Here is a 27,903-nt window from a genome sequence, read left to right as displayed (position 1 = left end):
TTTTTGCTGTTCCGCTTTTAATACTTAAGAGTGATGAAAATGAATCGCTACATATAACTATTCTCCTATCCCTCACCCCCTCCATCCATTCAATTGCTATCAATATTGCACATAATTCTACTGCATATATACTTAAATGATCTGATGTTGAAATTGTCTTATTATAAATGGGAACCACCATTGCTGCTGCTGTTACTCCTGTTGCCTGTTCTTTGGGCGTTGCCTCTTGATGTATCCATCAGGGTATGAGACGTGCTGTATGAGTGGGTGAATGTGGCATGTAGTGTTAGAAGCGCTTTGAGTGGTCAGTTAGACTAGAAAAGCGCTATACAAGTACAAGTCCATTTACCATTTGATGTCTGGCCAAAACCTGACACCTTGCACTTCATTCAACCAAATTGTAGTAATGCGCCACTTCACATTCTCAGTAACGCCCCAGCCCCAGCCCAAAAAGTCTGTGCACGCAACTGCCAAAAGGGAATGCTCGAGGGTTTAGTGATGAAAAAATTGTGTGATAGCTACAGGCTAAAATGAATTAAAGACAGAGAGGGCACTGACTTCAGCTACTCTGAGCCTCATTTGGAGAATTTTCTTAACAGGTTCCCAGGAGATGTCCTTCCAGCAGCACAGCATCCAAACCAGCGCAAAAATGTTACAGAAATCTGTGTTTTCACAGAAAAAAATGTTCAAGAAGATGCATAGAAAGACGTAGTATGTTCAGAGCTGCTGTGGAAGGCTGCACCCTCTCGGGTGTCACTGTTCTGGAATGAATGGCACCATCTCTGCATTCTGGTTGCATTTACACCGCAGATAAGAAGTGACAGGAAAACAGATAGTTTAATAATCTTCTGCATCTAGGCCTGATGGACTGTTGGTCCACCCCACTTAGTTTTTAGAGAATTTAGTTAAGACCTGCTGTTTTCTGACAGTAGTTTTTAATAGAGGTTTACAAGTTTCTTTGTAATGTAAAGTAAGTTCTGAAGTCGTGCTTGAACATTCAACCAGTCACAGCACAATTAAGTTGTCTGGATTGATCATCATACCGTATGCAGCTGCATCACAGATGGTTCCCATCATGAAAGGAAAGCTTCTTAAGTAGAAGCTAAAAAAGATCTTATAAAAGTAGTTATATGAACTAGAATTGGCTGCAGTTCCTTTAATCTAAAAGCATTTGTTGTAGAGTCATCCTAACATAATCCAGTGTTTTACAATTCACTATTTACTTCAGTGAAACATTGTAGCCACTGACATCTTAAGACTTTCGAAGACCAAAGGTTACATGTGAACAGAGGATGTGACCGGGAGCCAGAACCAACACACTCCCATTGGGAGCAGTTTGTCAAAATGACATAAACTAGCAACTGCGACCATTAACTTATTGCAAATTTCTTAGTGCAACCACAAGAGTCGCCCCCTGCTGGTTGCTACTGCAATAGCCAGTGTAAAGCATTTCGAAAATAGGCTTTACTCAAAAGATCAAGAGGCTACGTCCTTATTTAACATGAAGTCTTTACCTGCATTAACAGCAATTTACAACAACATCCTTGTTTTGTTAAGTTTTATTTTCAGGCCTGGAAAGTGTCAATCACAAAGAAAGCAAGGAAAAATACAACAGTAAAACTTTAGTTTCAAGGTATACAGCAGTGTAAGAAAGTGTTGATCTTAAACACTAATGCAAACAAGTGCTGGAAGATTTCTGACAACAGAAATGGGGCAAAATAATTCTAAAAAATAACTGATCCACAAGAATTATCTGATAAACAACTTTAGAATCTATTGACATTCTTGATAAATCATTAGTGCAAAGATATAACTAGTTTACCTGTCAATGGGGTTTAAAATATAATAAAATTATCATACTAACAAGAATATAATAATAATAATAATGACAAATGTTAAAGAGATGTATTTAACAGTACAGTTTTCTAAGAATGTAAGAAGTCTTTCAGGCCGATTTACTTAAAAAAAAATCTCGATCATAAATGTTTGTGTACAAAATTATGAATATTAAAAACTGAAAAGACATGATTTGATTGTCAAGCAAGATAATGTCTAAAATCTGCAAACAACATATTTTACCAACGGGAATTTTTGTAAACGAAGAGGATTCTGTAACATATGAATAGGATATGACGAACTACAGTAACATAAACCTTATGTTTATCAGGTAAGTAAAGATATAAAAATTCTGAAATAAAGACCAAGCTAACCAGCTATCTTCTGTGTGCATCAACATCACAAAAAAAAAAGATTTGTCAGTATGTACCAAGTTAAAATTGATTTTTTAACTGTACTCTATGTAGGAAATCCAGCATGTCCCAAATGACACAGAAACGCAGGCGTATACAAGGGTCATTTACCTGCTGAAAAAGCAGGTATCTGATTGATAACCCCAGGTTCATTGTGTGGCAGCTGATTGTGGTAATTTGATGTCCTGCAAGTTTGGAGTGTGTTCGCAAGTGCACGATTAAATCATTATAAATGCCTTGCTGAGAGATCTTCAGGCTCTGAGTTGTCCAAATCTTGGGTACAACATTTTTAACGACTTCATTATTTTGGCCAACACTACAGGAATACTGTTCAGCAAAACCAAACAGTAACAAAATATTTAGTCAAAATTGCATTACATACATGATCTGACTTTCTGCTTTTTATGTTTTGTTGTGTATTAATCAGAAATATCTAATTTTGGAGAAAGCAAAACCAAAATGGGTATTATTTGGGGGGGGGGGGGACAACAAAAAATAAAAACCAAAGGCTGTGACTGTGCTTGAGCTAGTTAAAGATGCTAAGCCAAGTTTTTCTGTAACTGAAAAATCAACTTAGATGATCCAACATCTTGGGAATAAAATGTGTTACTACTAATCAGTAATATCTAATTTTGGAGGAAAAACAAAACATTCAAAGAGCTCAGTCAAAGCTAACCTTAGAGCTAATGATTGACCAGAGATCGGCAACCTGCATGCGGCTCCATGCTGTGCTCTGTGTGGCTTCGGAAAATAAATTTTGGATAAAAGTATCCAATTAAAGTGTATTTTATTTGTGTTTTTTTTATATATTTTATTTCTAAATGGGAAGATTATTGTGATCTTGAAATATCAAAATAAAATTATATTTTATTATTTTCATTATTTTTCGCCCATCAATCGGAAGGTCGTGGTTTGACTCCGACTTCCCTGGGGTACATGTTGAAGAGTCCTTGGGCAAGACATTGAACCCCACGTTGCCTACCGATGTATCCATCAGTGTATGAATGTGTGTATGAATGGTTAGAAAGCACGTAGTTATATATATAGATGAGAAAAGTACTATACATTTACCATTTACTCGCTGAAAGCCGGTATATGCCTGTCAAACCGCTGTGCATTGATCGAGACTTTCAACCCCAGGTAGGTAAGTATGGAGAAATGTAAGAAAATGTAAGAAAAGAAAAATATCTGAAGAAAATAGAACATTTAATGATGCCTGGGCAGATTCATTTGCAAGTACGTCTGACAAGAGTGGCTTACCAGTATGCCTAATTTGTGGTGAGAAACCAAAGCTCTAAAGTTTTGAATGCAGGCAAGAGTGACATTCGGCGGGCTGGTTGATAATATTATTATTAGTGTTGTTGTTAATAACTGCTCTGCTCAGACTCATGGGAAACTACTTGTTTCCTACCGTTTCCATAGCGATAGTGGCGCGCCAGAGAAATTTAGATTCTAATTTTTTTTCAGCGTGAGAAATACAATGTGTGGCAGGAGTGCGCGACAAAAGACCAAAAAGCATGACTTTCACGCTCAATGCCTGAGACTTGACAGCCCTGTGAGAAAGAGACCTTCAACTCTGCGTTTGTTTTTATTATTATTTTTTTTAAGAGTTCAAAATGTTCAAAATGTGTTCATTACATAAATAAAATTTCATTTTCTCTGTAGCACTTTATGGATTTCATAAACAACACACTATAATTAATTATACAAAGCGTAAAGGCAAAAAAACAATATCTTCATTTTAGATGTCAAAAGGTATTTGTGGCTCCCAGTGTTTTCTGTGGAAACCGTGTCCAAGTGGCTCTTTGAGTGTTAAAGGTTGCCGACCCCTGTTCTAGACAAATCCATTAAAATGCTCCAACATCTCTTATATCAGATGAAAAAAGCAGTGTATAAATCAAATCATAATGGGGACAAGTTACATATACAGCAGGACAAAGCTAGATGCTAACTAGCCAAGCTTAGATTTCTTTCAGCTTCTCAAAACATTGGGAAGAATGTAATTGTATGCCTCAAAAATACCTGCTCCCTCATATAGAACAAAAGAAACTGTTGTCAAATAAAAATTATTCATTTTGTAAATCTTATAGGTCCCTTTGCTTAAACAGCACTTCCTACCCTGTTTTGAGGGAACTTCACGATGTACAATTACAGTTTGGTTACTGCTGCTACAATCATTTTAGTACTGATAACATTAAAATTTGTTGAAGCACGTTTCACAGCAATGCTACAATTCTAAGAGGTTCAAACTGCAGCTTCGAGGTCCCCTCATACAATGTGTAAAAAAATGATCAAATACACTTGTAAACAACCACACAGCAAACCTGGGGCCTGGTGATGTTCTGTCATACAAATACTGTACACGGTGCAAAGAGCTGTTGAAATGGGGGTCAACCCCAAATAGGTTAATCAGACCATGAACAAGAACATAATGTGAAACTCCTCTGAGTGTGTTTATGTGCTCGTCTACAGAGGCAGATTGCTTTATATTTACAGTGTGATAGCAGCAAAGTTCTGGTGCCATTTTCAAGGATGTACCTACAGTCATGATAGTGCGACTGTCAGCTGTGTCTGTGATACAGTCTGTTTACTAAATATACTTCACATCTTCATACTACAAGGCACGTATTCTCCTGAGTTTCCTAAGAACACTGACTGTTTTATGCAACAGGCTTCTCTTCATGAAAAATATTACTGTGGCTTGTAAGATATGTAAATGATGCATGTGTGTATAATATTAGCCAGGTGGTACTCGTGGCTCAATCTTGAGTGAGAGCTCATAGAGCGTATCTTCATCCATCACTAATGTCTTATCCAGGAGGAACTGAGTCACCTGGAAGGAAATAAGATGGATATATTATCCATTTTTAATCACTTTCACAAACAAATGGTGGATTTAAAGGCTTCTCATGGGACAGACCTTGGGCTGGTGCTCTATCCTGTATGGTGCTTGCTGGAACTGACGGATCTCCCGGATAATATGAGATATCTGAAAGAACAGAGACAGAGTTGAAAGCAAGATGAGGGTGATTTAAAAATAAACTGCACTGACCAGTAATAATAAAATATATAGAGGGAGATAGAACTTTATTAGCTGCTTCATGGGGACTGAAACTGTCACAGTGAGAGTTTTGAGTGACTTTTGAGACCGTACAGCAGAAGCAGAATTTTTTAGTTACTGTACGCTTCTTACCATCCTCATTTTGGAGAAGTTAACAAGGCCCTCCTCAGTGAAGTTGGGTGTCCCCTCCTCAATGAAGGCCAGGTCAGTGAGGTACATGCCCAGGTACGGGACGCATGGAGGGTTACAGCTGCACACACAGCGACAAACACAGCTTCCAAAGCCTGGATAAAACATTATTTTATTTTCTGTAGAAGCACTTACTTTTTGAGCGTCTCTCTGAGATTCTTGAACCTCCCCTCTGACGACACGGTCTTCTGCAGCCTGTCCATCAGCGCCTTTGTCTAAAAACAGAAAAATCTGAAGGTTTTGTGCACAAAAAGGTGTTACTTTTATCACCTGGTTCTTTGAAAGGATATGAACCTGTTTGCAGACTTTAGTCCAGGTCTTCTTCAGCCTGTAGATGGCACTGCGGTTCAAGGCCGAAGTGATCTCCAGGACTCCATTGTAGTTATTGAGGCAGCGACAGATATCTGCCACGGCCAGCCACTTTTCTATGGAGCTGGCCCGGGAGCCCACGTCGGTGTGGGTCATTATCTGAGACGCCACCAGGTTACTCATCTGAGGAGGGGAAAAGAAGACTAATGTGGTTATCCTGCTGTTTGATCCTGAAAGTTGTTTTTATTAACAAAGCCTCACTGAAACACCTGTCAGCAGCAGAATTCAACTGCATCACAAATTACAGCATCTAACATAAATAAAAACATATATAATAATGTAAATATATTCCTGAAGATGAAATATGGTGCACTCATTTTTTTTAACCCATCTTTATATAAAATGTAACTGCTGCAAATACACCCACCACATTTAATTTCTCAAAAACAAAACACAACTGTTTTCATATTTCAGTGCAGCTACTTTCCTAATATGAATATCTAGTGTACAGTGAAATCATGTACAGTGCGGATTTGTCTCCCACTAGCTTTCAGCACAAGTATTAATAAAAAATGACAAAGTTTAAATGGAATGGATTGTATTTAAGTGAGCTTGTTACATGAGTTTGTCCCTCATGCCAGCGTCACACTCGAGACCTGTTGAGTAGTCTGTTAACCCAACAGATCACTTGCTTACATGATGTAATGGTTTTAAAGTCACTACGAAGGAAATCCCCCTGCACATGCCAAAAAGGTCCAAATGTTGCCACTCTGGTTTTAGCTGCATAATAACTCGAACAGCACTGCAACAACACAAAACATTTTCTAACAGCAGGCACTGCTGCATGCTGGTTAGTAATTAATCACCATTTTATTTAATCAATTCTTAAAATACTTTCATCAGTTTACCTTTATTTAATTGACTATCCTGCACAGGACTCAGAGTAACTCATCAGCATACATCAGATACACCTGACTAAATTCACAATGCAAACAAAAATAAATATATCATAGCATATTTCTTCTTCGCTTTATTCTTTATGATGCCCTTTATTATGGAAGCGAATCGTGACCATAATTCAAATTAAAATGCATTTGCAGAAATGCTTTTTCATTTTAAGAATGTGGCTGCATTATTGGACTCATAAATAAAATTAGTAATCAATCCTTCCATTTGCATTTGCATTGTCTTCTTCAAGACTGCACATTATTGCTTTTTCGTTTTCATGGTCTAACCTGCAAAGTACTGCCCATGATTCGAAAACGAAAAAAGCAATCTGAGCGGTGGAGCACAGTGACAGAGTGATTTCTTGATCGAAAGCCCACAAAAATGTCAAGTGACAAACAAAACATTATGGTTTAGGGCTGGAAGCCAAAGTTGTGAACTGCACTGTCTGAGCCCATGGGCTGAACTGACTGAACGTTAATTTTTTGACTGATAATGAAGCGGTTCAAGCAGTCACAGCAGTTAAGATTTTTCGACCAGTCACCATGCAGCTGCATCACAGATGATTCCCCTCTTAGGCTGAAAACACAGTCACTGTTTCACCTCACATTCATGTTAGCAACCGTCTCCATACTCAGCTTAACTGCTCACATACTTCCTGTGTAGTACGATTGTTACCGGAGGGTTCCACCAGGGGGCACACCACTCAGACTGGAAGCTGCTGCCAGATTTACAGGATGTAAAAAGAAGAACTCAGATAAATGCTAAATATGGGGTGAATGGAAGAGGCTAGCATTTTGTTGAGCTAAGATCACGACAGAAAAAGTGACAACGGTGGTATTGTAGATGGTACATGAGGCCCCTAAACCAAGCATGGTGCAAGAAAATACCTAAGAGTATAAATAGGACCTGCTTTCCTTTGTTCGAGGTCTTATATCTAACTTATGTGAGCTGTATGGCCGTGTGCACACAGTATTAAAGAATATTCTCTACTAAAGACTCTTGGTTCCAGTCTCACTGATTTAAGCCTCATCTATTTTGACTCTTGGTCCTAATGACATCAGAACGGCTGCCCAGGAAACCCTCCTATCAGACTTGTTGGATATCTTGGGCAATGGGCAATACTTCTATAAAGATTTACAAGATGGTACAGGTTTGTGTTTGACCAGGTTGTTACAGTAAAGCAACACCCTGGTCACTGTAAAGACTTCATAATCATTAGGGGTGTGATGAGATCTCGCACGGGATCTTGCGAGATTGAACTCGACGATATTTTATCGTCGAGATTTGTGAGCTATCCAAACTTCTATTTGTGACCTGTGGGGGCAGTAATGTGCCTTTGCTACGTCAAGCCTTCGTCTAGAAAAAGAAGAAGAGGAGGAGAAGGAAGAGAAGCAGCCAGAATGACGTCGGAAAATACCGGTATTACTATTGAAGATGCCCCCCACCCCCCACTTTCTAATCGTTTGTTTGGCAGCATTTTGGGTACCCAGCGGAAATGATAAATGGCAGTAGAGTGACTGCTAAGACACGGACAATATGCAAGCATTGTATGAAAATAATGCTGTACACCGCGGCAGTTTAGTTTCAATATGTGGAAGAAGAAGCTCATGCTTACATCATGCATGTAAAGAGTTATAATAGAACATTTCAAAATGCATTAGCAACTCGGTTAAATAAAAGTCCAGTCATACATTTTGTCATGGTAGTTTTCTTAAAATCTCGTCTCGTTCTTGTGAACCTAATATCGTGTCTCTTCTTGTGAGCTGAGTGTATCGTCACACCCCTCATAATCACTCATTTTTACAATCTTGTAGTTTTTGTTTTGGGATTAGACCAGTGGAACTGTAACAGCTGATCAGCTGGATATGCTCAGCTGCATCAGTGACGCAGAGCGACACGGATGTTTGGTTGAGAAAATGAGCAGAATAAACAACGATCTGATGCAGTAGTGACATGCTGTAAAAATACATCTACAATATAGTGTTTAGACTCTGCTTCTCCAAACCGAGAGCGCTCTAAGAGGTGAGGTACTACCTCACCTACTACTCAGAAGTATTTCACACAATCCTAACGTCCATAAAAACCAAACTATCTTGTTAACCCTTTAAGTGACTGATTGTTTCTGAAGAAAACTTCACATTTTGACAAGATTTCAAAAGGCTGCAGCTTTAAGATGGTTAGAGATAATAAGATAATATTATCAGAAACAGATAAATCACATACAGTTAACTCTACATCACACAAAACAAAACGTCTTTTTATGCTTACATCATTAAAGTGCTGGCTCGTCTTCATGATGTACGGAGTCCTCTCCATTTTGTCCACCTTCATCCAGCCCTGACCCAGGAACTCTCTGCAGGACGGGAAACACAAAGTCAGTCAGACGTCCTGTGAGTCGTCCCGTCATCACCTGCTCTGAACATCCTCATCTGGTTCTATTAAACTAATCTATTTACTTACACATACTTTGACTTTATACTACGACAGTTTGTAATAGTGACATCTGGGGTGTTCTAAGAGTGAAGCGACATAAACTGAAATATTGTCCAACGGCATCCTAGTCGAGGTCTTGTCCCCATTCTTTGATCGTATAATTACAGGATTAGGACAATGCACAACAACAAGTAAATAAACAACATGAAAAAAAATGGGTAAAAGAAGCTTAATAGGTCGGTTTCTCCGTTGGTATCATTTAGTACATATATGATACTAAACCCCCTCGTACTTTGTGTAAATGGTTTGTTCTCTGATAAGCAGCGATCATGCTACAGTGGAGAATTTTTGTGCCACTTCACTTCTCCTTCCAGATACTGTTCCCTCAAAAGGTTTCATGTTACACTGGGAGCCCTTTGTAAGTGAAACGGTGTGAATCCGCACACAGTTTTCACCTGCGCGAGTTTGAAACTCATTAAGCACAATGCAAGACAAAGCAACATCAGCAGAGACATCCATCCATCCGTTTTCAACATCTGCTACATCCAATTTAGGGTCACAGGGGGCCGTGGGGACTGGAGCCTATCCCAGGGACAGATCGCCATTACAGGGCCAGAGACAGTACTTTGAAGGCGCTACAAAATAAAAATTCCCCTGAAATAAATTAAAAATGTTCTTCGGAAAATCAATAGCCTTAAATAGTATACCGGGGTTGATAATTTTACATTTCCATGTTAGGGGGATCAAAAGATTTAAAGCAAACAAAAACATGATGCAAGTGTTGATGTCCTGGATGATGTACTCACTCGTATGGAATACCCCTGAACACGATGTGGTCCAGCAGTGTGATCTGCTCTGCCAGTTCCATGGCCGAAAGAGACTCGAAACACTCTGCTTTGGGACTCTCCGCCTTATAAAACACACAAGACACACACTCTGAATGTGCAGAAGGTGAATTATAAGGAATATTTAAAGGAAAATGTACACAAACACAGCTCCGAGTAGGGATGGAAATTGTTAAGAATTTAGCAATTCCGTTTCCATCATAGATATCGCTCATCGGTTACTTATCGGTTCTCTTATCGATTCTCATCCAGTTATTTATAGTACAAATATTTTATGGCTTTGGTTGCAGTAACACTTTAATTTCAAGTATGCACCAACATTCTATCTATTTTCGCCTTTTATCTGTCTATTTGACTTTTTCCTGCCTCAATGAAAGGGGTAGCTACTGGTATGTGGGAGCCTGCCTCTGAGCCTGCCTCACTCTTGCAGTTCTCGTCAACTAAATGTTAATATCAGATGGATATTAACAGATGCACGTGTTGTAACTGGCCCTAGTATTGTCCTTTTTGGTCAAATATAACCAAACATCGGAACCCTTCTGCCTTGACGCCATGTTGGAAACATTCTGAGCCAAAATACAAAAGCCTGCACATGACGTCATCGTGCAAATGCGTCAGACGTTAGCAGAACCTATAAAAGGGATCGTTAGGCAGGCGGATTAACTACTGGGAGTTGGTTCTCTTTGAGAACTGGTTCTCGATTCCCATCCCTAGCTCCGAGTGCCGGGGACGCGATAGAAACCACTACAGGATTCCACTACATTTCATCAGGGAGGAATTCTTCATCACAACAACAACGTGATTCTTACCACGATGAAGTGTAGGAGGGGGCAGCTTTTCTGTTCCACAACCACAAGATAAATCATTTCAACCACTGTCAGAAGGTCTCAAACTTTCTGGTTGAGTGAACTTATGACATATGTGTGATATTTACCATCTGCAGGATGTCCTCTATCCTCAGCTGAGAGTCGTCTTGTTCTTCTTGAGAAAGGCCACTGGAGAGTAAAACAGAGCATTACAACAACAGATCTGTTCTGTTAACGTGTTAATCGTGTAAATATCACACTATCATACATCCAACTATAATGAATGGTTTAATGGTAACCATAATTATTTGGAGATTGTGTACGGACAGCTATGACCTGACAATTATTACAAGCTACAGAGTACTGAATCTTCCATGATCCGATATTATGACAAAAATATATAAATGGCTTACTAAATAAGTTTATATGATCAGACATGCTACTAAAATTAAACTAAATAATTTATACAAAAATAATTTAACAGAATGTGAAATAAATTTTTCTGCTTTAATTTTAAACTACATTCATTTAAGCTTGTGCTAATGTTGCTCTTCTTTTACTTTGTCACTCAGTTTTGAATTAAATTTGTCATCCACATTAATCTTCATTAATGTGAGGCCTGTTTTATCACAACGCACCCACAGATTCCGGGAGGGGGGGGCTAGCTTAACATGCAGCCAGAATAACGACGTTATTCGTGCAGCCTATATTTCTGTTCAAACTTTGTAAATAACCTTTATACTTTAAACGGACCAATTAGGGACTAATAGAACACTGTCTCGGTTTGTTGAATTAACAAGCAATCTGTATTGTAGCTTCGGTACCAGAACTGTTTTATTTTTGGCTACTTACGGGTTTATGTGCCATCTTTTGTTGAAACTATCTGTGCAGCACGATAATCAACCAGTGGGTGAGCAGCTGAGCCCACGACTAACTCTGAAAGACCGCCCCCTTGCATAAAGCCTTATATATTCCAGTAAATATTAAAATAAATGAATTTAAAACCGAGTGGCAAAGGTAATAACAAGAAATATCAAAACAAGCTTAAATCAATTAAGATTAAAAATTAAAGCAGAAAATTTTGCTTATTACACATTCTATTATTATTAATTATCATTTTTGCTTAAATGTTTTGTTATTTAATTTTAGTAGCTTTTGTTATCATATACATTTAATTATTTTGTCATTTCAGATTTTAGCAGTTTCAGGCTTTCATCGTAGGCAGCACAATTATCACGACAAATTTTGGATAAATTCTCCAATCATGTACCGTATTTTCCGCACCATAAGGCGCACCTAAAAGCCTTAAATTTTCACAAAAAACGGCTGTGCGCCATATAATGCGGTGCGCTTTATGTGTGCACCGAATTCCAAAATCTGTCAAAGATACCGCCATTTTGAATTTTCCGCAGGGAGCGCCGAGCATTCATCGGGGCATTAAGCCCCCTCCGCATCACTCACCACTCTCTGTTCGTGTCGCTCACCGCCACGTTTACTTTTGCCGCACCCCTTCGCTCTCGTACATTGGAAAAGAATGGCAACTGGCCACATCCGTTGCTCGCTTTGCGTTGGTTTAGGCGGATCCCAGCCATTCACTCTGAATGGGGCGAAGATTGTATGGAGCTCGTACATATCGACTGAATCATGTCATCATTAATGCTTTTGCCCATGTCCCAGTGAGTGTCTGTTCTTCAGTCTGAGATGCGTGATGCAGACCGATGTGCAGTTTATAAGTTTATAAGTGTAAAAATGACCCACGATGTTGTCCTTCACCGTCGGACCATTTCCCGCTGACACAGGCAGCAATAAACCAATCAGAGAACATTAGGTAATACGTACGCCTTATAATCAGGTGCGCCTTATGTATGGGTTAAGTACAGAAATGGACCCCATAATTGAGGGTGCACTTTATAATCAGGTGAGCCTTATAGTGCGCAAAATACGGTACCTTAAAATGTTGTTTGTTGCTTTCCTCTCTTGGGGCAGCAGATCTGGATCTCGCAGCACCTCCTCCAGGAGGCTGATCACCCCCATCTTCAGCTCACTGTTCAACTCAAAGTCCTGATGGAAAAACACAGTATTGTTCAAGTCAGAATCCATCAGATCGATTAAAGCACTGAGGAGAATCTAATATCCGGTTTCTTCAGTGAGTTATTGGCAGATATTTTGGCACCCTCTAGAGCTGAAACTGTTTGTCGCGCAGCAAAGATATAAGACACCCGTCCATCAACTTTGTCCTTTATTTCTCTAAATTGTTTTTATTGATTTAACTTTTTGTTCACAGAAATGTTGTACTTTAATTCTCTGTTTGCTTCTCGTCTTTGATCCCCAATTTCTTTGGCAAACTCAATTTTATAAACACGTTGAAAAGAATGTTATCTATGACTAGAGAACATTTTATTTAATTCTTAAAAATCTATGTACTGTAGGTTTTTTTCTTTATTCTTGGAGCTTGTGTAAAAAAAATATCCAGGTCAGGGCCAGTTTTGACACCGGACTTCAACACTGACATTGATCAAAAATTTAAATATAGAGTTCCTTTTTAAGTGTTTGCTGGAGTCAAAAACAACATAATAGCCAAAAAGACACCGGAGGGAGTCAAAACTCAGATATAGTAGTTTATCCAGAAAAAAAGTCAAACATTTTCCGGAAAAAGAAGACTATACAGTAGCATTGAGCAGGCTTTTATTCACTCGTTTACTGGTAAAGCCCCCTCATCTTATTAAAAAACAGGAGTCTCTCTTCTGCCCTGCAACAATTAGATCAGGCCCAATGCTTCTCCTGTATTAGTTTAGCCCTCAGCCAACATCTTAAATTCCTTCTCACGTGTGCTCTCGGGTCGGACCGAGCCGGTTCCAACCTGTACAGGAAGCTTTAAACTGTTCTCAACTTATCTTTAAACACTGTTTTTGGGATAGATCCCATGCATTGTTTAAAAACTTTATTTCTTGTGTATTAATATACATTTTATAATAAACTCAGCGTTTGATACATGCAAGTTATTTCACTGCAGTTTTACTTCATATTCGTACTTATTTTTCAACCTGTGTAAAATACTGTACAGTGTCTTAATAATGTTAATAATCAGACCTATATTGAGCAAAAGTGAACATTTTAACAACCTCTACTTGATATTTAGAACCTCCACCCCTTCTACACTTAAATACAGTAAAAAACAGCTCTGGTTGGAAAAATAACAGAAGTTTCCTTTCAACACAGATTGCATTCTTTCCATAAAAATGAAATAAAATTGAATGAAACTGGTCAATATGACAAAAAAACACTTTTTAACACATTTCTTGAGACTAAACCATGAGGTCAACTTTGTCGTCCAGTGAAAGATAAATAATTAAATCATCTGTTGTAAAACAAAATTATGTATAAACTTGACCTGTTTTATGCCTGAATAAAGACCTTTTTGGCATTTCTTATGTGTGTAGCTTTGAATTTGTACCCTGTATGTACAACAGGGTAGTTTCCCGGCTGTAATTAAGCGTTAGCGTCCAATTTTTTTTTCCTCAAATTTTTTTGCCAGAAAATAATATAAATAAATCAGGGGCGGGGAAAGGAACCAGAAACTAATTGATCGCGGGGGCAGCGGCTTGAGTAGAGAAACCCAGACGTCTCTGTCCCCGGCCACTTCCTCCAGCTCTTCCGGGGGGACCCCGAGGCGTTCCCAGGCCAGCCGAGAGACATAGTCTCTCCAGCGTGTCCTGGGTCTTCCCCGGGGTCTCCTCCCAGTGGGACGTGCCCGGAACACCTCCCCAGGGAGGCGCCCAGGGGGCATCCTAACCAGATGCCCGAGCCACCTCATCTGACTCCTCTCAATGCGGAGGAGCAGCGGTTCTACTCCGAGCCCCTCCCGGATGACTGAGCTTCTCACCCTATCTCTAAGGGAGAGCCCAGACACCCTGCGGAGTAAACCCATTTCGGCCGCTTGTATTCGCGATCTTGTTCTTTCGGTCACTACCCACAACTCCATAGGTGAGGATGGGAACGTAGATTGACCAGTAAGTAGAGAGCTTCGCCTTCTGGCTCAGCTCCCTCTTCACAACGACGGGTCGGTGCAGAGCCCGCAACACTGCAGACGCCGCACCGATCCGCCCGTCAATCTCCCGCTCCATTCGTCCCTCACTCGTGAACAAGACCCCGAGATACTTGAACTCCTCCACTTGGGGAAGGATCTCATTCCCGACCCGGAGAGAGCATTCCACCCTTTTCCGGCTGAGAACCATAGTCTCGGATTTGGAGGTGCTGATTCTCATCCCAGCCGCTTCACACTCGGCTGCGAATCGCTCCAGTGAGAGCTGAAGGTCACGGCCTGACGACGCTAACAGAACCACATCATCTGCAAAAAGCAGAGACCCGATTCTGAGGTCGCCAAATCGGACACCCTCAACGCCCTGGCTGCGCCTAGAAATTCTGTCCATAAAAGTTAGGAACAGAATCGGTGACAAAGGGCAGCCCTGACGGAGTCCAACTCTCACCGGAAACGTATCCGACTTACTGCCCGGCAATGCGGACCAAACTCTGGCACCGGTCATACAGAGACCGAACGGCCCCTATCAAGGGGTCCGGCACTCCATATTCCCGGAGCACCCCCCACAGGACTCCACGAGGGACACGGTCGAACGCTTTCTCCAAGTCCACAAAACACATGTAGACTGGTTGGGCGAACTCCCATGCACCCTCCAGGATCCTGCCGAGGGTATAGAGCTGGTCCACTGTTCCACGGCCAGGACGAAAGCCACACTGCATCTCCTGAATCCGAGGCTCGATTATCCGACGGATCCTCCTCTCCAATACCCCCGAATAGACCTTACCAGGGAGGCTGAGGAGTGTGATACCCCTATAGTTGGAACACACCCTCCGGTCCCCCTTTTTAAAGAGGGGGACCACCACCCCAATCTGCCAGTCCAGAGGCACTGTCCCCGATGTCCACGCGATGCTGCAGAGGCGTGTCAGCCAAGACAGCCCTACAACATCCAGAGCCTTGAGAAACTCAGGACGGACCTCATCCACCCCCGGGGCCTTGCCACCGAGGAGCTTTTTGACCACCTCGGCAACCTCAGCCCCAGAAATGGGAGGCCCCGTCTCCGAGCTCTCCGACTCTGCCTCTTCCGAGCACGTGTTGGTAGGATTGAGGAGTTCCTCGAAGTACTCCCCCCACCGACTCACAACATCCCTAGTTGAGGTCAGCAAAGCCCCGTCCCCACTGTAAACAGTGTTGACTGTGAGCCGCTTCCCCCCCCTGAGACGCCGGATGGTGGACCAGAATCTCTTCGAGGCCGTCCGGAAATCGTTCTCCATGGTCTCGCCGAACTCCTCCCAGGCCCGAGTTTTTGCCTCAGCAACCGCCGAAGCCGCGGCCCGTTTGGCCTGTCGGTACCTATCAGCTGCTTCCAGGGTCCCACTGGCCAAAAAGGCCAGATAGGACTCCTTCTTCAGCTTGACGGCTTCCCTCACCACTGGTGTCCACCAGCAGGTTCGAGGGTTGCCGCCACGACAGGCACAGACCACCTTACGGCCACAACTCCGATCAGCTGCCTCGGCAATGGAGTTACGGAACATGGCCCATTCGGACTCAATGTCCCCCACCTCCCCCGGGATATGGTTGAAGCTCTGCCGGAGGTGGGAGTTAAAGCTCCTTCTGACGGGGGATTCTGACAAACGCTCCCAGCAGACCCTCACAATACGTTTGGGCCTGCCAGGTCTGATCGGCATCCTCCCCCACCAGCGGAGCCAACTCACCACCAGGTGGTGATCAGTTGACAGCTCCGCCCCTCTCTTCACCCGAGTGTCCAGGACATACGGCCGCAAGTCCGATGATACAACCACAAAGTCGATCATCAAACTGCGGCCAAGGGTGTCCTGGTGCCAAGTGCACATATGGACACCCTTATGGCTGAACATGGTGTTCGTTATGGACAGTCCATGACCAGCACAGAAGTCCAACAACATAACACCACTCTGGTTCAGATCGGGGGGGCCGTTCCTCCCAATCACGCCAAGTGATATTGTCTTTAGACGTGAGGGGGAGTGAAACTAAAATGTATTTTCATATAAAAACTGTTTCTGATGCGTCTCACGTGCAGAAAGAGGTGGACGTTCACCATCTTTCTGTCGTCTGTCTTTTTTTCCCTTTTAACTCTTAAAGAGCGTTCTCCTTGTGTTCCATGTGTTGTTTTATCTCTATCTCGCTCCTGTCATCTATTTTTCCAGTTTAATCTGTTTTCTAAAGTTCATGTTAAACTGTACATTTTTTTATTTTGGACTTTGGACATGTACAGACTGTGATGACCTGCACTCTCCTGCTCAGCCTGGGTTTCGTTTTCCTCCCACATCCTAGGGATTTTTTTTCTATTTTTGCTTTTCATCATCCTGCCTGTCTGCTTGCTCTTGTGTCCACATCACTGAACTCTCCACAGCGAGGAGCTCGCACTGAGTGATGTCGACAGGAAATGTTCTGAGAACGGATATGAAAGGTGACGGGATCCTCAGACAGGTGGGTTTACAGGGCTCGTGGACTCACCTGGGAGTGTTTAGAAACCCAATGTCGCAGCACATTGAGGACTCTATTCGTAGCCGCTCTGCGGATGATGAATTCTTTGTCACACACTTTCTCAGAGTTACTAAAACCTTGACGGAGAAAAATAAGAGAAATCAGGAGACATGACAACGGATCAAGGCATCAGCATCTTCTTTTAGTGTTGTCCTTAAGGCTCAAAGTTCATGTCATTCAAAATCTACAACAGACAGAAGCATCATGGGTAAATCTGAAAAAACAACACATGGGAAAAGACAACTTCACTGCATAACAGACCAATTTATTAAGGTTTACTATGTGTTAAAGGTGTTGGGAAAAGAGATAAAATGTAGATTATTTGGCAAATTTTAACATCTTGAATCAAATGATTAAAATGTTATTGCAGATGTAGATTAACCTCTGTCTTTGCATCTTTATCGGTCTGATAAAAGTCCGAGCTGCTTAGACCCCTTTTATTTAGTCGTCTTCTTCTGTTCTGTGCAACCTTTCCATCAGCAGCATGCATGACGTAGATGATCCTCAATGGGCGGGAAGCAGACGACGAGTTCACGAACTGAAGTATCAAGTACATGTCGATACTTTCATCGACAACTGAGCTAAAGTTTTGGATCAAACCCTCACTCTTTACAAATGTCTTGTATTTTCCACAGATATATAACCTTATTTTTAGTTTGAATAATGTTTTATTAGATTATAAATTCTCTGGTTTTCATGTTTGTCCTCACAGAGGGAAAGAGGTGCACAGAAAGATGTCAAAAAGCCAAGTCAGCTTCTCTTTTACCCTCATTTATTGCAGTGGATTCACAAAGACTTGACATAAAGCACAGAGCTTTTAATTATTATCTGAATTAAAAGGAGACTAAAGGAGATTAATTAAAGTAAAGTAAATTCATTTTTTTAAGTGGGGCAGAGAAAGAAGAAGAGGATGAACTGGCAGAGAAAAGCAAAACAGAAGGAAAGAGATGGAAGACAGGAAGGATTTTAAAATCTCATTTTATAGATTTGACTTTGTTTTTTTTTTGTTTGTTTTTACACCTGTATTCTATGCCTTAAAATGTTTATCCATGTTAAAGATTAAGACACCAAGATACTTAGTTTTCTCTCTTACCTGTAACAGTTGGCATTTCCCTGCATTTCACTTTTCATAAACGATGTCCTGTGTGTCTGTCCTATTTTTAAATCACTTGTGGGACGACGGTTATTCTTCAAATAGTGAGAATACTTGTTTCTGTTTACACTTTTCTGAGTTTGTTGCTCTTTGTTGGGATACATGCATGTACGTGTTTTCAGCTGATGAAAAGTCCAGAATCAGTTTTCCACTTTGTCCATTTTAAATAAGCTTTGGTCCAGAGAAGTCGGCAGAGTTTCTGGATCACGTTCACATATGACTTCTTTTTGAGACAGTGGCAACAAAAGGCTGGAAAAGTAAGTGTATCTAAAAAGAAACCGCTTGAGGAACATGTTGCAACTAATTAGGTTAATTAGCAACAGGTCAGTAAATGAAAAGAGCACCTTGGAGAAGTAGAGTTTCTCAGAAGTAAAGATGGACAGCGTTGAACAACCTGCAAAAACTTGAGTCTACAATTTGTGGATAATTTCAGGATAATTGTAATTTCAGGATAATTGTCCTCTTTTTCCATCATCTACAGAACAAAATATCATCGAAATATCATCGAAAGATTCTGAGAATCTGGAGACATCACTGTGACCCGAGGGCAGCTCTGCATTAAAAACAGACCTGATTCTGTCCTGGAAATCACTGCATGGACTCAGGAACACTTCCAGGAGTCATTGTCTGTGAACACAGCTCTCAGTAACATCTACAGATGCAGGTTAAAGCTCTATAATGCAGATAAGAAGCCATATGTGAACATGATCCAGCAACACTGCTGTATTCTATGGACCAAACCTCATTTAAAATGGACTGAGGCAAAGAGGAAAACTGTTCTGTGGGCAGATGGATCAGATGGACCTGAAATTTTGTCATGGACGCTGCGTCCTCCAGACTAGAGTGAGGGACCATCCAGCTTGTTATCAGCTCTCAGTTCAAAGCCTGCATCTCTGCCTTGCATATTTCAGCAAGACAAAGTTAAAAGAAGAGGGGATGCTTCACAGTGGGAAACATGGACCTGTCCCAATTTTGAAGGGTGCAGGGGTGGCTCTGTCCTTCTCTTAACTGCCTCCTAACAGTAATTAAATTAACAACAAGCCCAGCACTCCATCTCTTACCTGTTGTGTTTTGACCTTTAAGAGTAGACATGCTCACCTGGCGAGCTGCTGTGCCCGGCAGCAGCCGTGGCGATCGCAAACGCTGACGCAGGCGACATGGTGCAGCGAGAGTTCTCCCCTGATGTGACTGCAAGAAACCAGAGGCATTAAAACCAGCCTGCTCGGTCTGTTAAATTTAATGCGTATCTGCTTATTTGTGAACTTTGTACCTCCTGTTTGTCGGTAGCGTAAATGCCTCGGCGTTGACGGCGAGCGGCAGGGAGACAAGTCGCCCGGCTCGCTGCTAGATGGTGATTCAGGTATAAACTTGTCCAGCGATACTGACTCCAGCACAGCTGTAGGGGAACAAAAGTTACAACTAAAACATGCACCGTCTGATATTAAAGACAGAAAACAAGAAAAAGAACCCCTTATAAAGCTCATTTAAGTCTTTAAGCACATGAATATGAGTCCAGAAAAGTGCTCAGAGATGAAGGCAGGTGATTATTTTTTACAGGAACTGAAGGAATAAACATCTGCATTAAAGGTTCACTTTGTATCTATAGGTAATCATGCATCTGATCGCACAAAATGGCATGTGAAGTCCCCTCAGGGTTCAATTCTGGGGTCTCTTTAATTCAAGATTTACATGCTCCCACTGGCTCAGATTATGCAAAGCAACAACGTATACTACAACGGTTATGCGGACGACATAAATCTGCATCACCAGAGGATTATAATCCCGTGCAAACATTTGTACCTGGAAAAATTAAATGTATTATCCAAAATTTCCTTCAGTTAAACAAAGAAAAAATTGAGGTCACGTCTTTGAAGCCAAACCACAACAGTTAACAACTGTTGACATTTTCCAGTCAGGGTCTCGTCCACAACACACGACACAGATGACACACAAATCTATAATTCAATTCAATTCAATTCAATTTTATTTATATAGCGCCAGATTACAACAATTGTCATCTCAAGGCACTTAAGTAATATAGTCCAATTCAAGCCAATTGGAATTCAATTCATTGTAATCATAATCCAATTAATTCATATAGAGCCAATTTAAAAAATTAATATCCTAGCTAAGGAAACCAACAGATTGCACCGAAGCGTGTCTTCAGTCCAATCTCCCGTCCTGAGCGTGCCTGTGGCGACTGTGGAAAGGAACGACTCCCTTTTAACAGGAAGAAACCTCTGGCAGAACCAGACTCAGGAATTATAATTCTGGGATTATAATCCCTCACAAACACTAATTTAGTGCCATGAACAAAGGCAGTTAATCAAAAACAAAACAGAGCTCATTGTCTTTGGGCCCAAAGATGAACAGTTAAAAATCTGAGCTCATCTTCAGTCTGTAATGTTAAAAACCACAAATCAGGGCAGAAATCTGGGTGTTATTATGGACTCAGACTGGAACTTCAGACATATCAAGGCAGTTATGAAGACTGACTATCGCAGTGAAAAATGAGTCAGGTGGGGATCCCCAGTTCTCACCGACTATCACCTGGAGAATGTTTCAAGGATTAATCAAGGGTGTCAGAGTGGTTTAGAACAGGTGTTCCATGCATTTATCTCCAGCAGACCTGATGACTCTTACAGAGTATTTCCTGGACTGCCTAAAAGATGATCAGACAGCTGATTCAGAGCTGTCACTGAGACCAGAAAAGTGGATCGTAATCCTCCATCTGAGGTCTCTACACTACAATTCCTGTCCATCAGAGAGTTTATTCTAAAATACTGCCATTGGTTTATGAAGATTTACACGATTTAATCTCAGATCTTCTGGCACATAATGAACCTTCAAGAAATCTCAGGTTAGAGATCAAGATACAAACCCAAAAAGCCAGGTCTGCTCTGATTGTTCTGTCCTGTGGCCTGATCAAGCTCCGCCCACCAATGCAGGTTAAAACAGTGTTTAATTAGATACCAGTGCAGGATGAGTCATTAACATTTTTAAATGTTTTCTAGCATATTAGAGAGCCCCAAAATTACCCAAAATGTCTGCTTTGTGTGTACACTTGCTATTAAAACTGCATTCCTGTAAGATTTTTTGTTAAAAAATTACCTAAAAAGTATTAAAAAACTGTATTTGAAAGCATGCATGACTGCCAGACGGTGTGTTGTTCTTGCATATCTGAACTTGTGGGTCACAGGCTGCTATTTTGGGTGCAACTGGAGGGCTCTCTTTTTTTATCCGCTACATGTTATTTTCCTCTTTGGAGGCACACTGGCTGCCACATAAGAGGCTCTATTTATCGCTTCATGTTCTCTCTCTATGGTTTCCTGCCAGAGATTTTCTGATCTGGTGCTCCACTGCTGAATTTGGAGTGAAAAAGCTGACTGCTGTTGCCAGATGCTGATCTAAGGGCATGATTATTACTCTGTTGGGTAATGTTGACCCATTTATGCAAGTCACTGTGTTTGGTTTGTCAGATTTTGGTGTAGTATCAGTCATAAATCAGTGTCTGAAGTAGCTGCTACAAATGTTCCACTGTATTTAAAGCATAATTTCACAACAGCGGCTCATTTGGAAGAGGCAGATAGTGAATCATGTTTAACTCACCCCTGCGGATGCTGCGCCTCAGCTTCCCACAGAAGGCGTCGAAGCGAGGCAGCTCCCCGCTGACGTCCTCCCCTGCAGCTGGACTCAGCTCTGGGGAGCTGGGACCACGGCTGAGGTCCAGTGGGGCTTTGGAGATGGGAGGCGGTGAGGACACCCCAGAGGCCTGTGGGAGGCTGGGAGAGCGTGTGGTGGTGGGCGGAGGGGAGGAGAAGCCAGAGGACGACCTGTTTGAGCAGGGAGGAGGAGAGGAGATGGAGGGGCTGTGGCTGGAGGTGGGGGAGTTGGCTGCAGAGTTGGTGGGTGTGGTGGACAGATCCAAGGCACCCACTTTCAGGCTGACTGGGGAGCTGAGAGAGAGCTTGCGGCAGTGGACGGGGGAGGAGGTCCGAGAGGGGATGGAGAGAGGAGGAGGGGAGGAAAACTTGCGACAAAGCCGCGGAGACTTGTTGTTCAAGTGGTCAGCTCCCCAGGTGCCCTGGTTGGTGGCGAAGAAAAGCTCCAGAGACCTAAAAGAAACGAGTAAAATTAATATGCTCTGATGAGGAGAAGCAGGATTGAATCACCAGTCCTACTGATGGTGTTTACTTGGACTGGTCCTTAGCGAGCTGTGTGATCTTCAAACTGTAGTCGGGACAGAGGGACATGATGGACAGACGGTCATACGAGTGCTGCTCGATCCTGGGGCAGTGATAGGAAAGGGAGGAAGATGAAGAGGGAGGTGAATAATGAGATAAGATGGAGTGAACGACAGGATGGACTGAGAAGGAAAAGATGATGACAATGATGAATACGATGAAGTCTGACGTTGGGTTCAGGAACATCTGGAAACCTTTCACACGACAACACGCACCTCACAGGAATGGAGGTGAACGGCTTCTTGTAGATGTCCGCCAGCTTGTCGATGACCACGGCAGCGGTGGTGAAGATCCTATAAGTGTGGAGGAAGGTGTTGAGGAAGTCTATAGAGAGGAAGCGCAGGTCTGTCAGGCGCTCAAGAAGGCGCTCCACGCTGGCGTAACGGATCTGCGGGACCTTGCAGGAGTTCAGCGTCTTGCTGAAGCAAATGTCGACGTCATCTTTATGCAGCCGGGTATCAGACCTTCGCAGAAATCATCACGTTCATTCTGTTCATTCTAAGCTCCAGAATTTATTCTGTTTTATCAAATCAAGATAGTTAGTTAACACTAAGGACTTCCAAACAATTTTTAGCCATTAGCTCTGATGTCATTGATCCACACTGAAGACTTAAAGGTGATTTGCAAATATGTAGTTTAGCGTCAGTCATTTGCTGCCAGGGATGATGTCGTACCAACACAACTAATGTCAGTCCAGTTGTTTTCTGTTTTCTTATTTGTGGCTACCAAATGCTTTCAGAGCAGGTGTTTCCCTCTGTACCTTAAACAACCACAGAAACCTCAGAACACCTCCCCTCATTAGACCTAACCTGCAACCTGTATCATTCTGTGTTTGTCATGTTTTATATGCTTCTAACTCTATCAGAAATCCTCTTTTCTTACTTGATCATGTGCGGTACAGAAACTTTGGAGTTCTCCTCAAACACGCTGGTCATCAGGCCGTTGCAGCGGATATTATCAATGCACTGAAACAGAAAGAAAACAGGCAAACAGCAGCATGAGCGCTGGTTACAGGAAGATTGGCTCAAATCTATCGCTGCAGCTTTGAGCTCCCACCTGGCTGATGTCGCTGGTCCATGCAGCTTTTTCCTGGCGGGATGGAGCCAAGAGGACGACGGAGAAGTTCTGACCGTCTGGAGGCTCCACCATGATTTTAAACTCCAGGTGACTGAAGCCTTGACCTGCTGCATTATCTACACAAAAAGAACAATGACTAAACTTAAATAAACTGAACTTAGAGTAAAAAGAGGCAAAATCTGCACAAAGATACTCACAGTCCTCATCACTGGCATCTAGTTCCTCAATCAGAGTGCACTCAATCAGAGACAACGTTCCTCCCTGCTGTTAATGCAGAGTCAGAAGTCACATTCAGTTATTTTTGTTGCTTTTGATTCTTCTGTATGTCTCAGAGAGAACAAAGAAAATCCTCCTTGATTTTATCCCAACTGAGATGTGACAGCATTTGTGCCTAAAAATAGGCTCGTTTTGAAGAAACTTTAGTTTTATTTTAGACTAAAGTGATGTTTTTTCTAATGTTTCACACATCATTTATCATCCTCTCCATATTGTTGTCTAAATTAGGAACATCTTACACCACAAATGATGCAATAAAACAAGTTTGTGCATCTTTTAGGCTGAAGAAAAGTTGTTTTTTTTTTATTATCAGAAAGTCACCTTCAGCTGATCCGATACACAAGTTCTGATGAGAATTAGCAGGACAAATCATATTTCTCCAGTTTTAACTTCTCTTCACTGACTTCCTGTAAAATTCAAAGTAAAATCTAAACTTCTTCCTCTCTCATATAAAGCTCTGAATAACCAAGCTCCATCATATCTAACAGTAAAGATCTCATACCATTTGCCAGCAAAGCACTTTGCTCTCAACCAGCAGGATTATGTTGAGGTTATTCTTACACATTTGGTTTGTCCAAATTTAAACAAGTCGTATATTGGTTCTTACAGGACTGTACACATATGAACAGGAGTTACTGTGTAAGTGGATTCATTTTGTAAAAATCCGACAGCGTGTCATGCAGGTCACAGTGTTGTGGACCTCCTCAGAGGGCTGAAGTTTCAGGTGAAACTACAATCAGAGGATGCTCATAGGGTTCATTCTGAATACATACATAGTTATAGAGAACTGAGGATCCCCACCAACACCTGGCTAATTTTTCACGTGGTAGTTTTACAAATTTTAGTACATCTCCCACTCCCCACTGGAGTGCTTACACTGAGCTGACATTTTGACTAAATTACCGTAAATTCCAGACGATAGAGCGCACCTGAATATAAGCAGCACCCTCTTATTTTAAAAAGATAATCCATTTTCTACTTGTATAGGCCGCACCAGATTATTAAGCCGCGGGTGGCCTCATTGTATTATGAGATATTTACACAAAAAGATGTTACACGTGAGGATTTTTAAACTTTTAATTAAATGCCTATGGTTACATTAACAAATACATACTGCAAATGCTTTATTTCACTTAAATACATATCGGTAAGGCACAAATAAGTGGCGTAAATGCTTTTTTTTCGAACAGTGCCTGTAACACGGCTGGTAAAAAAAAACTTTAAAAAAACAGTAGCCTACCAGGAAAAGTCATTGATCAGCTTCATCTTCCTCCTGGCACTAAAACCATCAAAGTCATCTTCTTCAGTGTCCAAATTGAACAGCCTCAGAACTTCGTCACTCACTTCAGTCTCTTCGTTTTCGCTCTCACAATCTCATCTCAGATTGATCACCTTTAATTTAAAAGCTTTCAATTTAAAAGATTCAATTAAGCAATTTCTTTGTTTGTTTTCCATATTGAGGGTGAGTACAAATGACCGATTTAGTAGTAGTGTAAGTGTGTTGGCCACTGTGAACTATTCGTTAATTTTATTGATCTAATGTTACGAGGGGACTGCACGGTGGTGTGGTGGTTAGCACCATCGCCTCACAGCGAGAGGGTTCAACTGGGGGCTGGGGCCTTTCTGTGTAGAGTTTGCATGTTCTCCCCATGTATGCGTGGGTTCTCTCCGGGTACTCCGGCTTCCTCCCACCGTCCAAAAACATGCATGTTAGGTTAATTTATGTTAGGTTAATTGGTGTCTCTAAAAGGTGTGTGTGGTGGTTTGTCTCTGTGTGGCCCTGTGATGGACTGGCGACCTTTCCAGGGTGTACCCCCCCGCGACCCGACCAACAGATTAAGCGGGTAAAGAAAATGGATGAATGGATGGATAATGTTACGAGGTAAAACGTTTTTGGCGGCATGAAAAAAAGAAAAAAAAAAGAACATTAGCTGCACCGTATTATAAGGAGCAGTGCTCAAAGCCTGGGAAAAAGTAGCGGCTTATAGTCCAGAATTTACGGTAATCATCATAAAATACCCATCAGAAGAGTGTAATGTATACAATATAATGTTAATAATTTATTTCAAAACTGGAATCTGTAAATATTTAATACTTTTGGTGTGCTTCTGTGGGCTACAACAAGCTCTGTTTAATCTGAGCTGATCTATTGATTAATTAATGGATCGATTAATCAATCAAGGTGTTTAACAGACAAATCTCAGCATCTAAAAAGCAGAGATAACTACTCAATTTCTCAGGATTGTGAGACCTTTTTGATAAAGCTTACAGTTCATGCTGCCTTATAAGACCCTTGAACCATCATTTTATTTGTACTGCTATAAATCCAGGCTGCTGGGTGATGTTCCTCAGCATCTTCTCTCCTGTCTGGTCCTTCATTGACTTTAATGGAGCCATTAAGCTTAAACAAAGAAGACAAATAGTTTGTGAACAGGTGAAGCTCACCTTCAGCAGGTGAAGCTTCCCTCCAGATGTCCGCGTACAGATGAGGAAGTGTTTGGTGAACAGGAAACACTGCCTCTCTCCTTCCTTCCTCAGGGAGAGGGAACCCAGCCGGACCTTACTGAGCACGCTACGTTCGCTGCTGGATGGCAGCTGGATGAGAGAACCTGCTCACAAAGGAAAAGGAGTATTTAAATAATGATGGAACAAAGACCAAACCCTAATTCCTCCATTTGGTCCTCCTTTCTGTTTTACAAGGATGAGGAGCTCCTTTTCTTTGACTATCAGTCATTAGTGGTCATTGAACCATCCACAGTTGAAGGACTAGACATCTACTACTATTTAATCCCTAAAAGAAAAGAGGGACCTTAATACTCCTGTAAAACAGAGGGGAGGGCGAAGTGGTCGGGTAGACTGGAGGAACTGTGACTGGGCCAAAGTTTTTTTTTGGACAAACTGAGGCGCAGAAGTTCACCTTGTCTGACGAATGTCTGGCTCGTGTCCAGCAGGATGTCGCAGCCCTCGACGATCATCCTCTCGATGGCCAGATTCTTCCTGATGTTCTCCGTGTCGCTCACCTCATCGTGCATCATCCTGACGGCATGAACAGTCATCAGCCAACGTCCTTAGATGCAAAGCATGAGTGTATGCATCCTGTTTTTTTATGTTTGTTCCTGAATTTCGAGAGATGTTTGAGCTGTTCAGCAACCCAAACTTTACTATATTTGCAGAGTTGAGCTCAAAAACCACATAAAAATGTTATTTAATACACGGTTCATGCACATTTGGGCTACTTGATTTCCATGACTTTAAACTCATTTTTATGATGAAATGTTCTTTGAACATGTTAAAAGTGTGCATAATAATTACCCATAATGTGTACAAATTAAATTTTATTACATTTAATCATTTATCAGTGTTTTCATTCTTTTGTCTGCTGCTGTTGGTGTCAGAACATATGTGACACCATTAACTCACACAGAAGAAGTTTAAGATGCTGGCCGACAGTTAAACCAATAGAGGGAAAGCATTGGGTGTGATCTTTTAAAAGGAAAGGCGGGGCTTTACCACAAAATGAGAGAATAAAAGCCTGCTCAATGCAACTGTAAAATCAGTCTTTTTTCCCCAGGGGAAGACTCAGGTTTGTTCCTTTTTCCTAAATAAACTCCACTGTATTGAGCTCTGCCCAACTCTGGTGCTTTTTCGACTTCTGTGCTTTTTGATAAAAGTAACTTTGAAGGTGTTTTTCTTCAAGTGTTGAAATGAGAAGTCCTGAGTCAAAGGACCAGGACATTGTTTTCCCAACAAA

The 27,903-nt window shown here is 41.6% G+C and overlaps 3 protein-coding genes across 3 annotated transcripts in view; all 3 read right to left on the bottom strand.

Annotated features, from left to right (window-relative positions):
* LOC140276761 (SH3 and multiple ankyrin repeat domains protein 3-like) overlaps positions 1–1,074 on the bottom strand; it is a 96,462-nt gene extending 95,388 nt beyond the window's left edge. The window contains exon 1 of the mRNA XM_072371557.1: positions 1,044–1,074. Coding sequence (XP_072227658.1) covers positions 1,044–1,074 — 31 coding nt within the window. The remainder of the gene's footprint in view (positions 1–1,043) is intronic.
* A 2,089-nt stretch (positions 1,075–3,163) lies between these two features.
* Positions 3,164–27,903, bottom strand: part of rasgrf2a (Ras protein-specific guanine nucleotide-releasing factor 2a) — a 53,663-nt gene continuing 28,923 nt past the window's right edge. Inside the window, exons 9-28 of the mRNA XM_072372402.1 lie at positions 27,070–27,188; positions 26,598–26,761; positions 24,074–24,140; positions 23,856–23,992; positions 23,682–23,764; positions 23,015–23,263; positions 22,750–22,842; positions 22,165–22,670; positions 19,826–19,951; positions 19,654–19,743; positions 17,373–17,479; positions 12,789–12,901; positions 10,969–11,029; positions 9,996–10,099; positions 9,025–9,109; positions 5,794–5,991; positions 5,635–5,714; positions 5,443–5,560; positions 5,170–5,238; positions 3,164–5,082 (exon numbers count right to left, since the gene is read on the bottom strand). Of these exons, the coding sequence (XP_072228503.1) occupies positions 4,987–5,082; positions 5,170–5,238; positions 5,443–5,560; positions 5,635–5,714; positions 5,794–5,991; positions 9,025–9,109; positions 9,996–10,099; positions 10,969–11,029; positions 12,789–12,901; positions 17,373–17,479; positions 19,654–19,743; positions 19,826–19,951; positions 22,165–22,670; positions 22,750–22,842; positions 23,015–23,263; positions 23,682–23,764; positions 23,856–23,992; positions 24,074–24,140; positions 26,598–26,761; positions 27,070–27,188 (2,665 nt within the window). The 3' untranslated portion in view covers positions 3,164–4,986. The remainder of the gene's footprint in view (positions 5,083–5,169; positions 5,239–5,442; positions 5,561–5,634; positions 5,715–5,793; positions 5,992–9,024; positions 9,110–9,995; positions 10,100–10,968; positions 11,030–12,788; positions 12,902–17,372; positions 17,480–19,653; positions 19,744–19,825; positions 19,952–22,164; positions 22,671–22,749; positions 22,843–23,014; positions 23,264–23,681; positions 23,765–23,855; positions 23,993–24,073; positions 24,141–26,597; positions 26,762–27,069; positions 27,189–27,903) is intronic.
* Positions 20,923–27,903, bottom strand: part of marveld2a (MARVEL domain containing 2a) — a 100,041-nt gene continuing 93,060 nt past the window's right edge. Inside the window, exon 10 of the transcript XR_011909086.1 lies at positions 20,923–20,936. The gene's annotated coding sequence lies outside the window, so the exon portion shown is untranslated. The remainder of the gene's footprint in view (positions 20,937–27,903) is intronic.

This window comes from Leuresthes tenuis, unplaced genomic scaffold (assembly GCF_036924035.1).
Source record: "Leuresthes tenuis unplaced genomic scaffold, fLeuTen1.0.hap1 SCAF_19, whole genome shotgun sequence".
NCBI lineage: Eukaryota > Metazoa > Chordata > Actinopteri > Atheriniformes > Atherinopsidae > Leuresthes > Leuresthes tenuis.
This window is presented reverse-complemented; position numbering and strand designations above follow the sequence as displayed.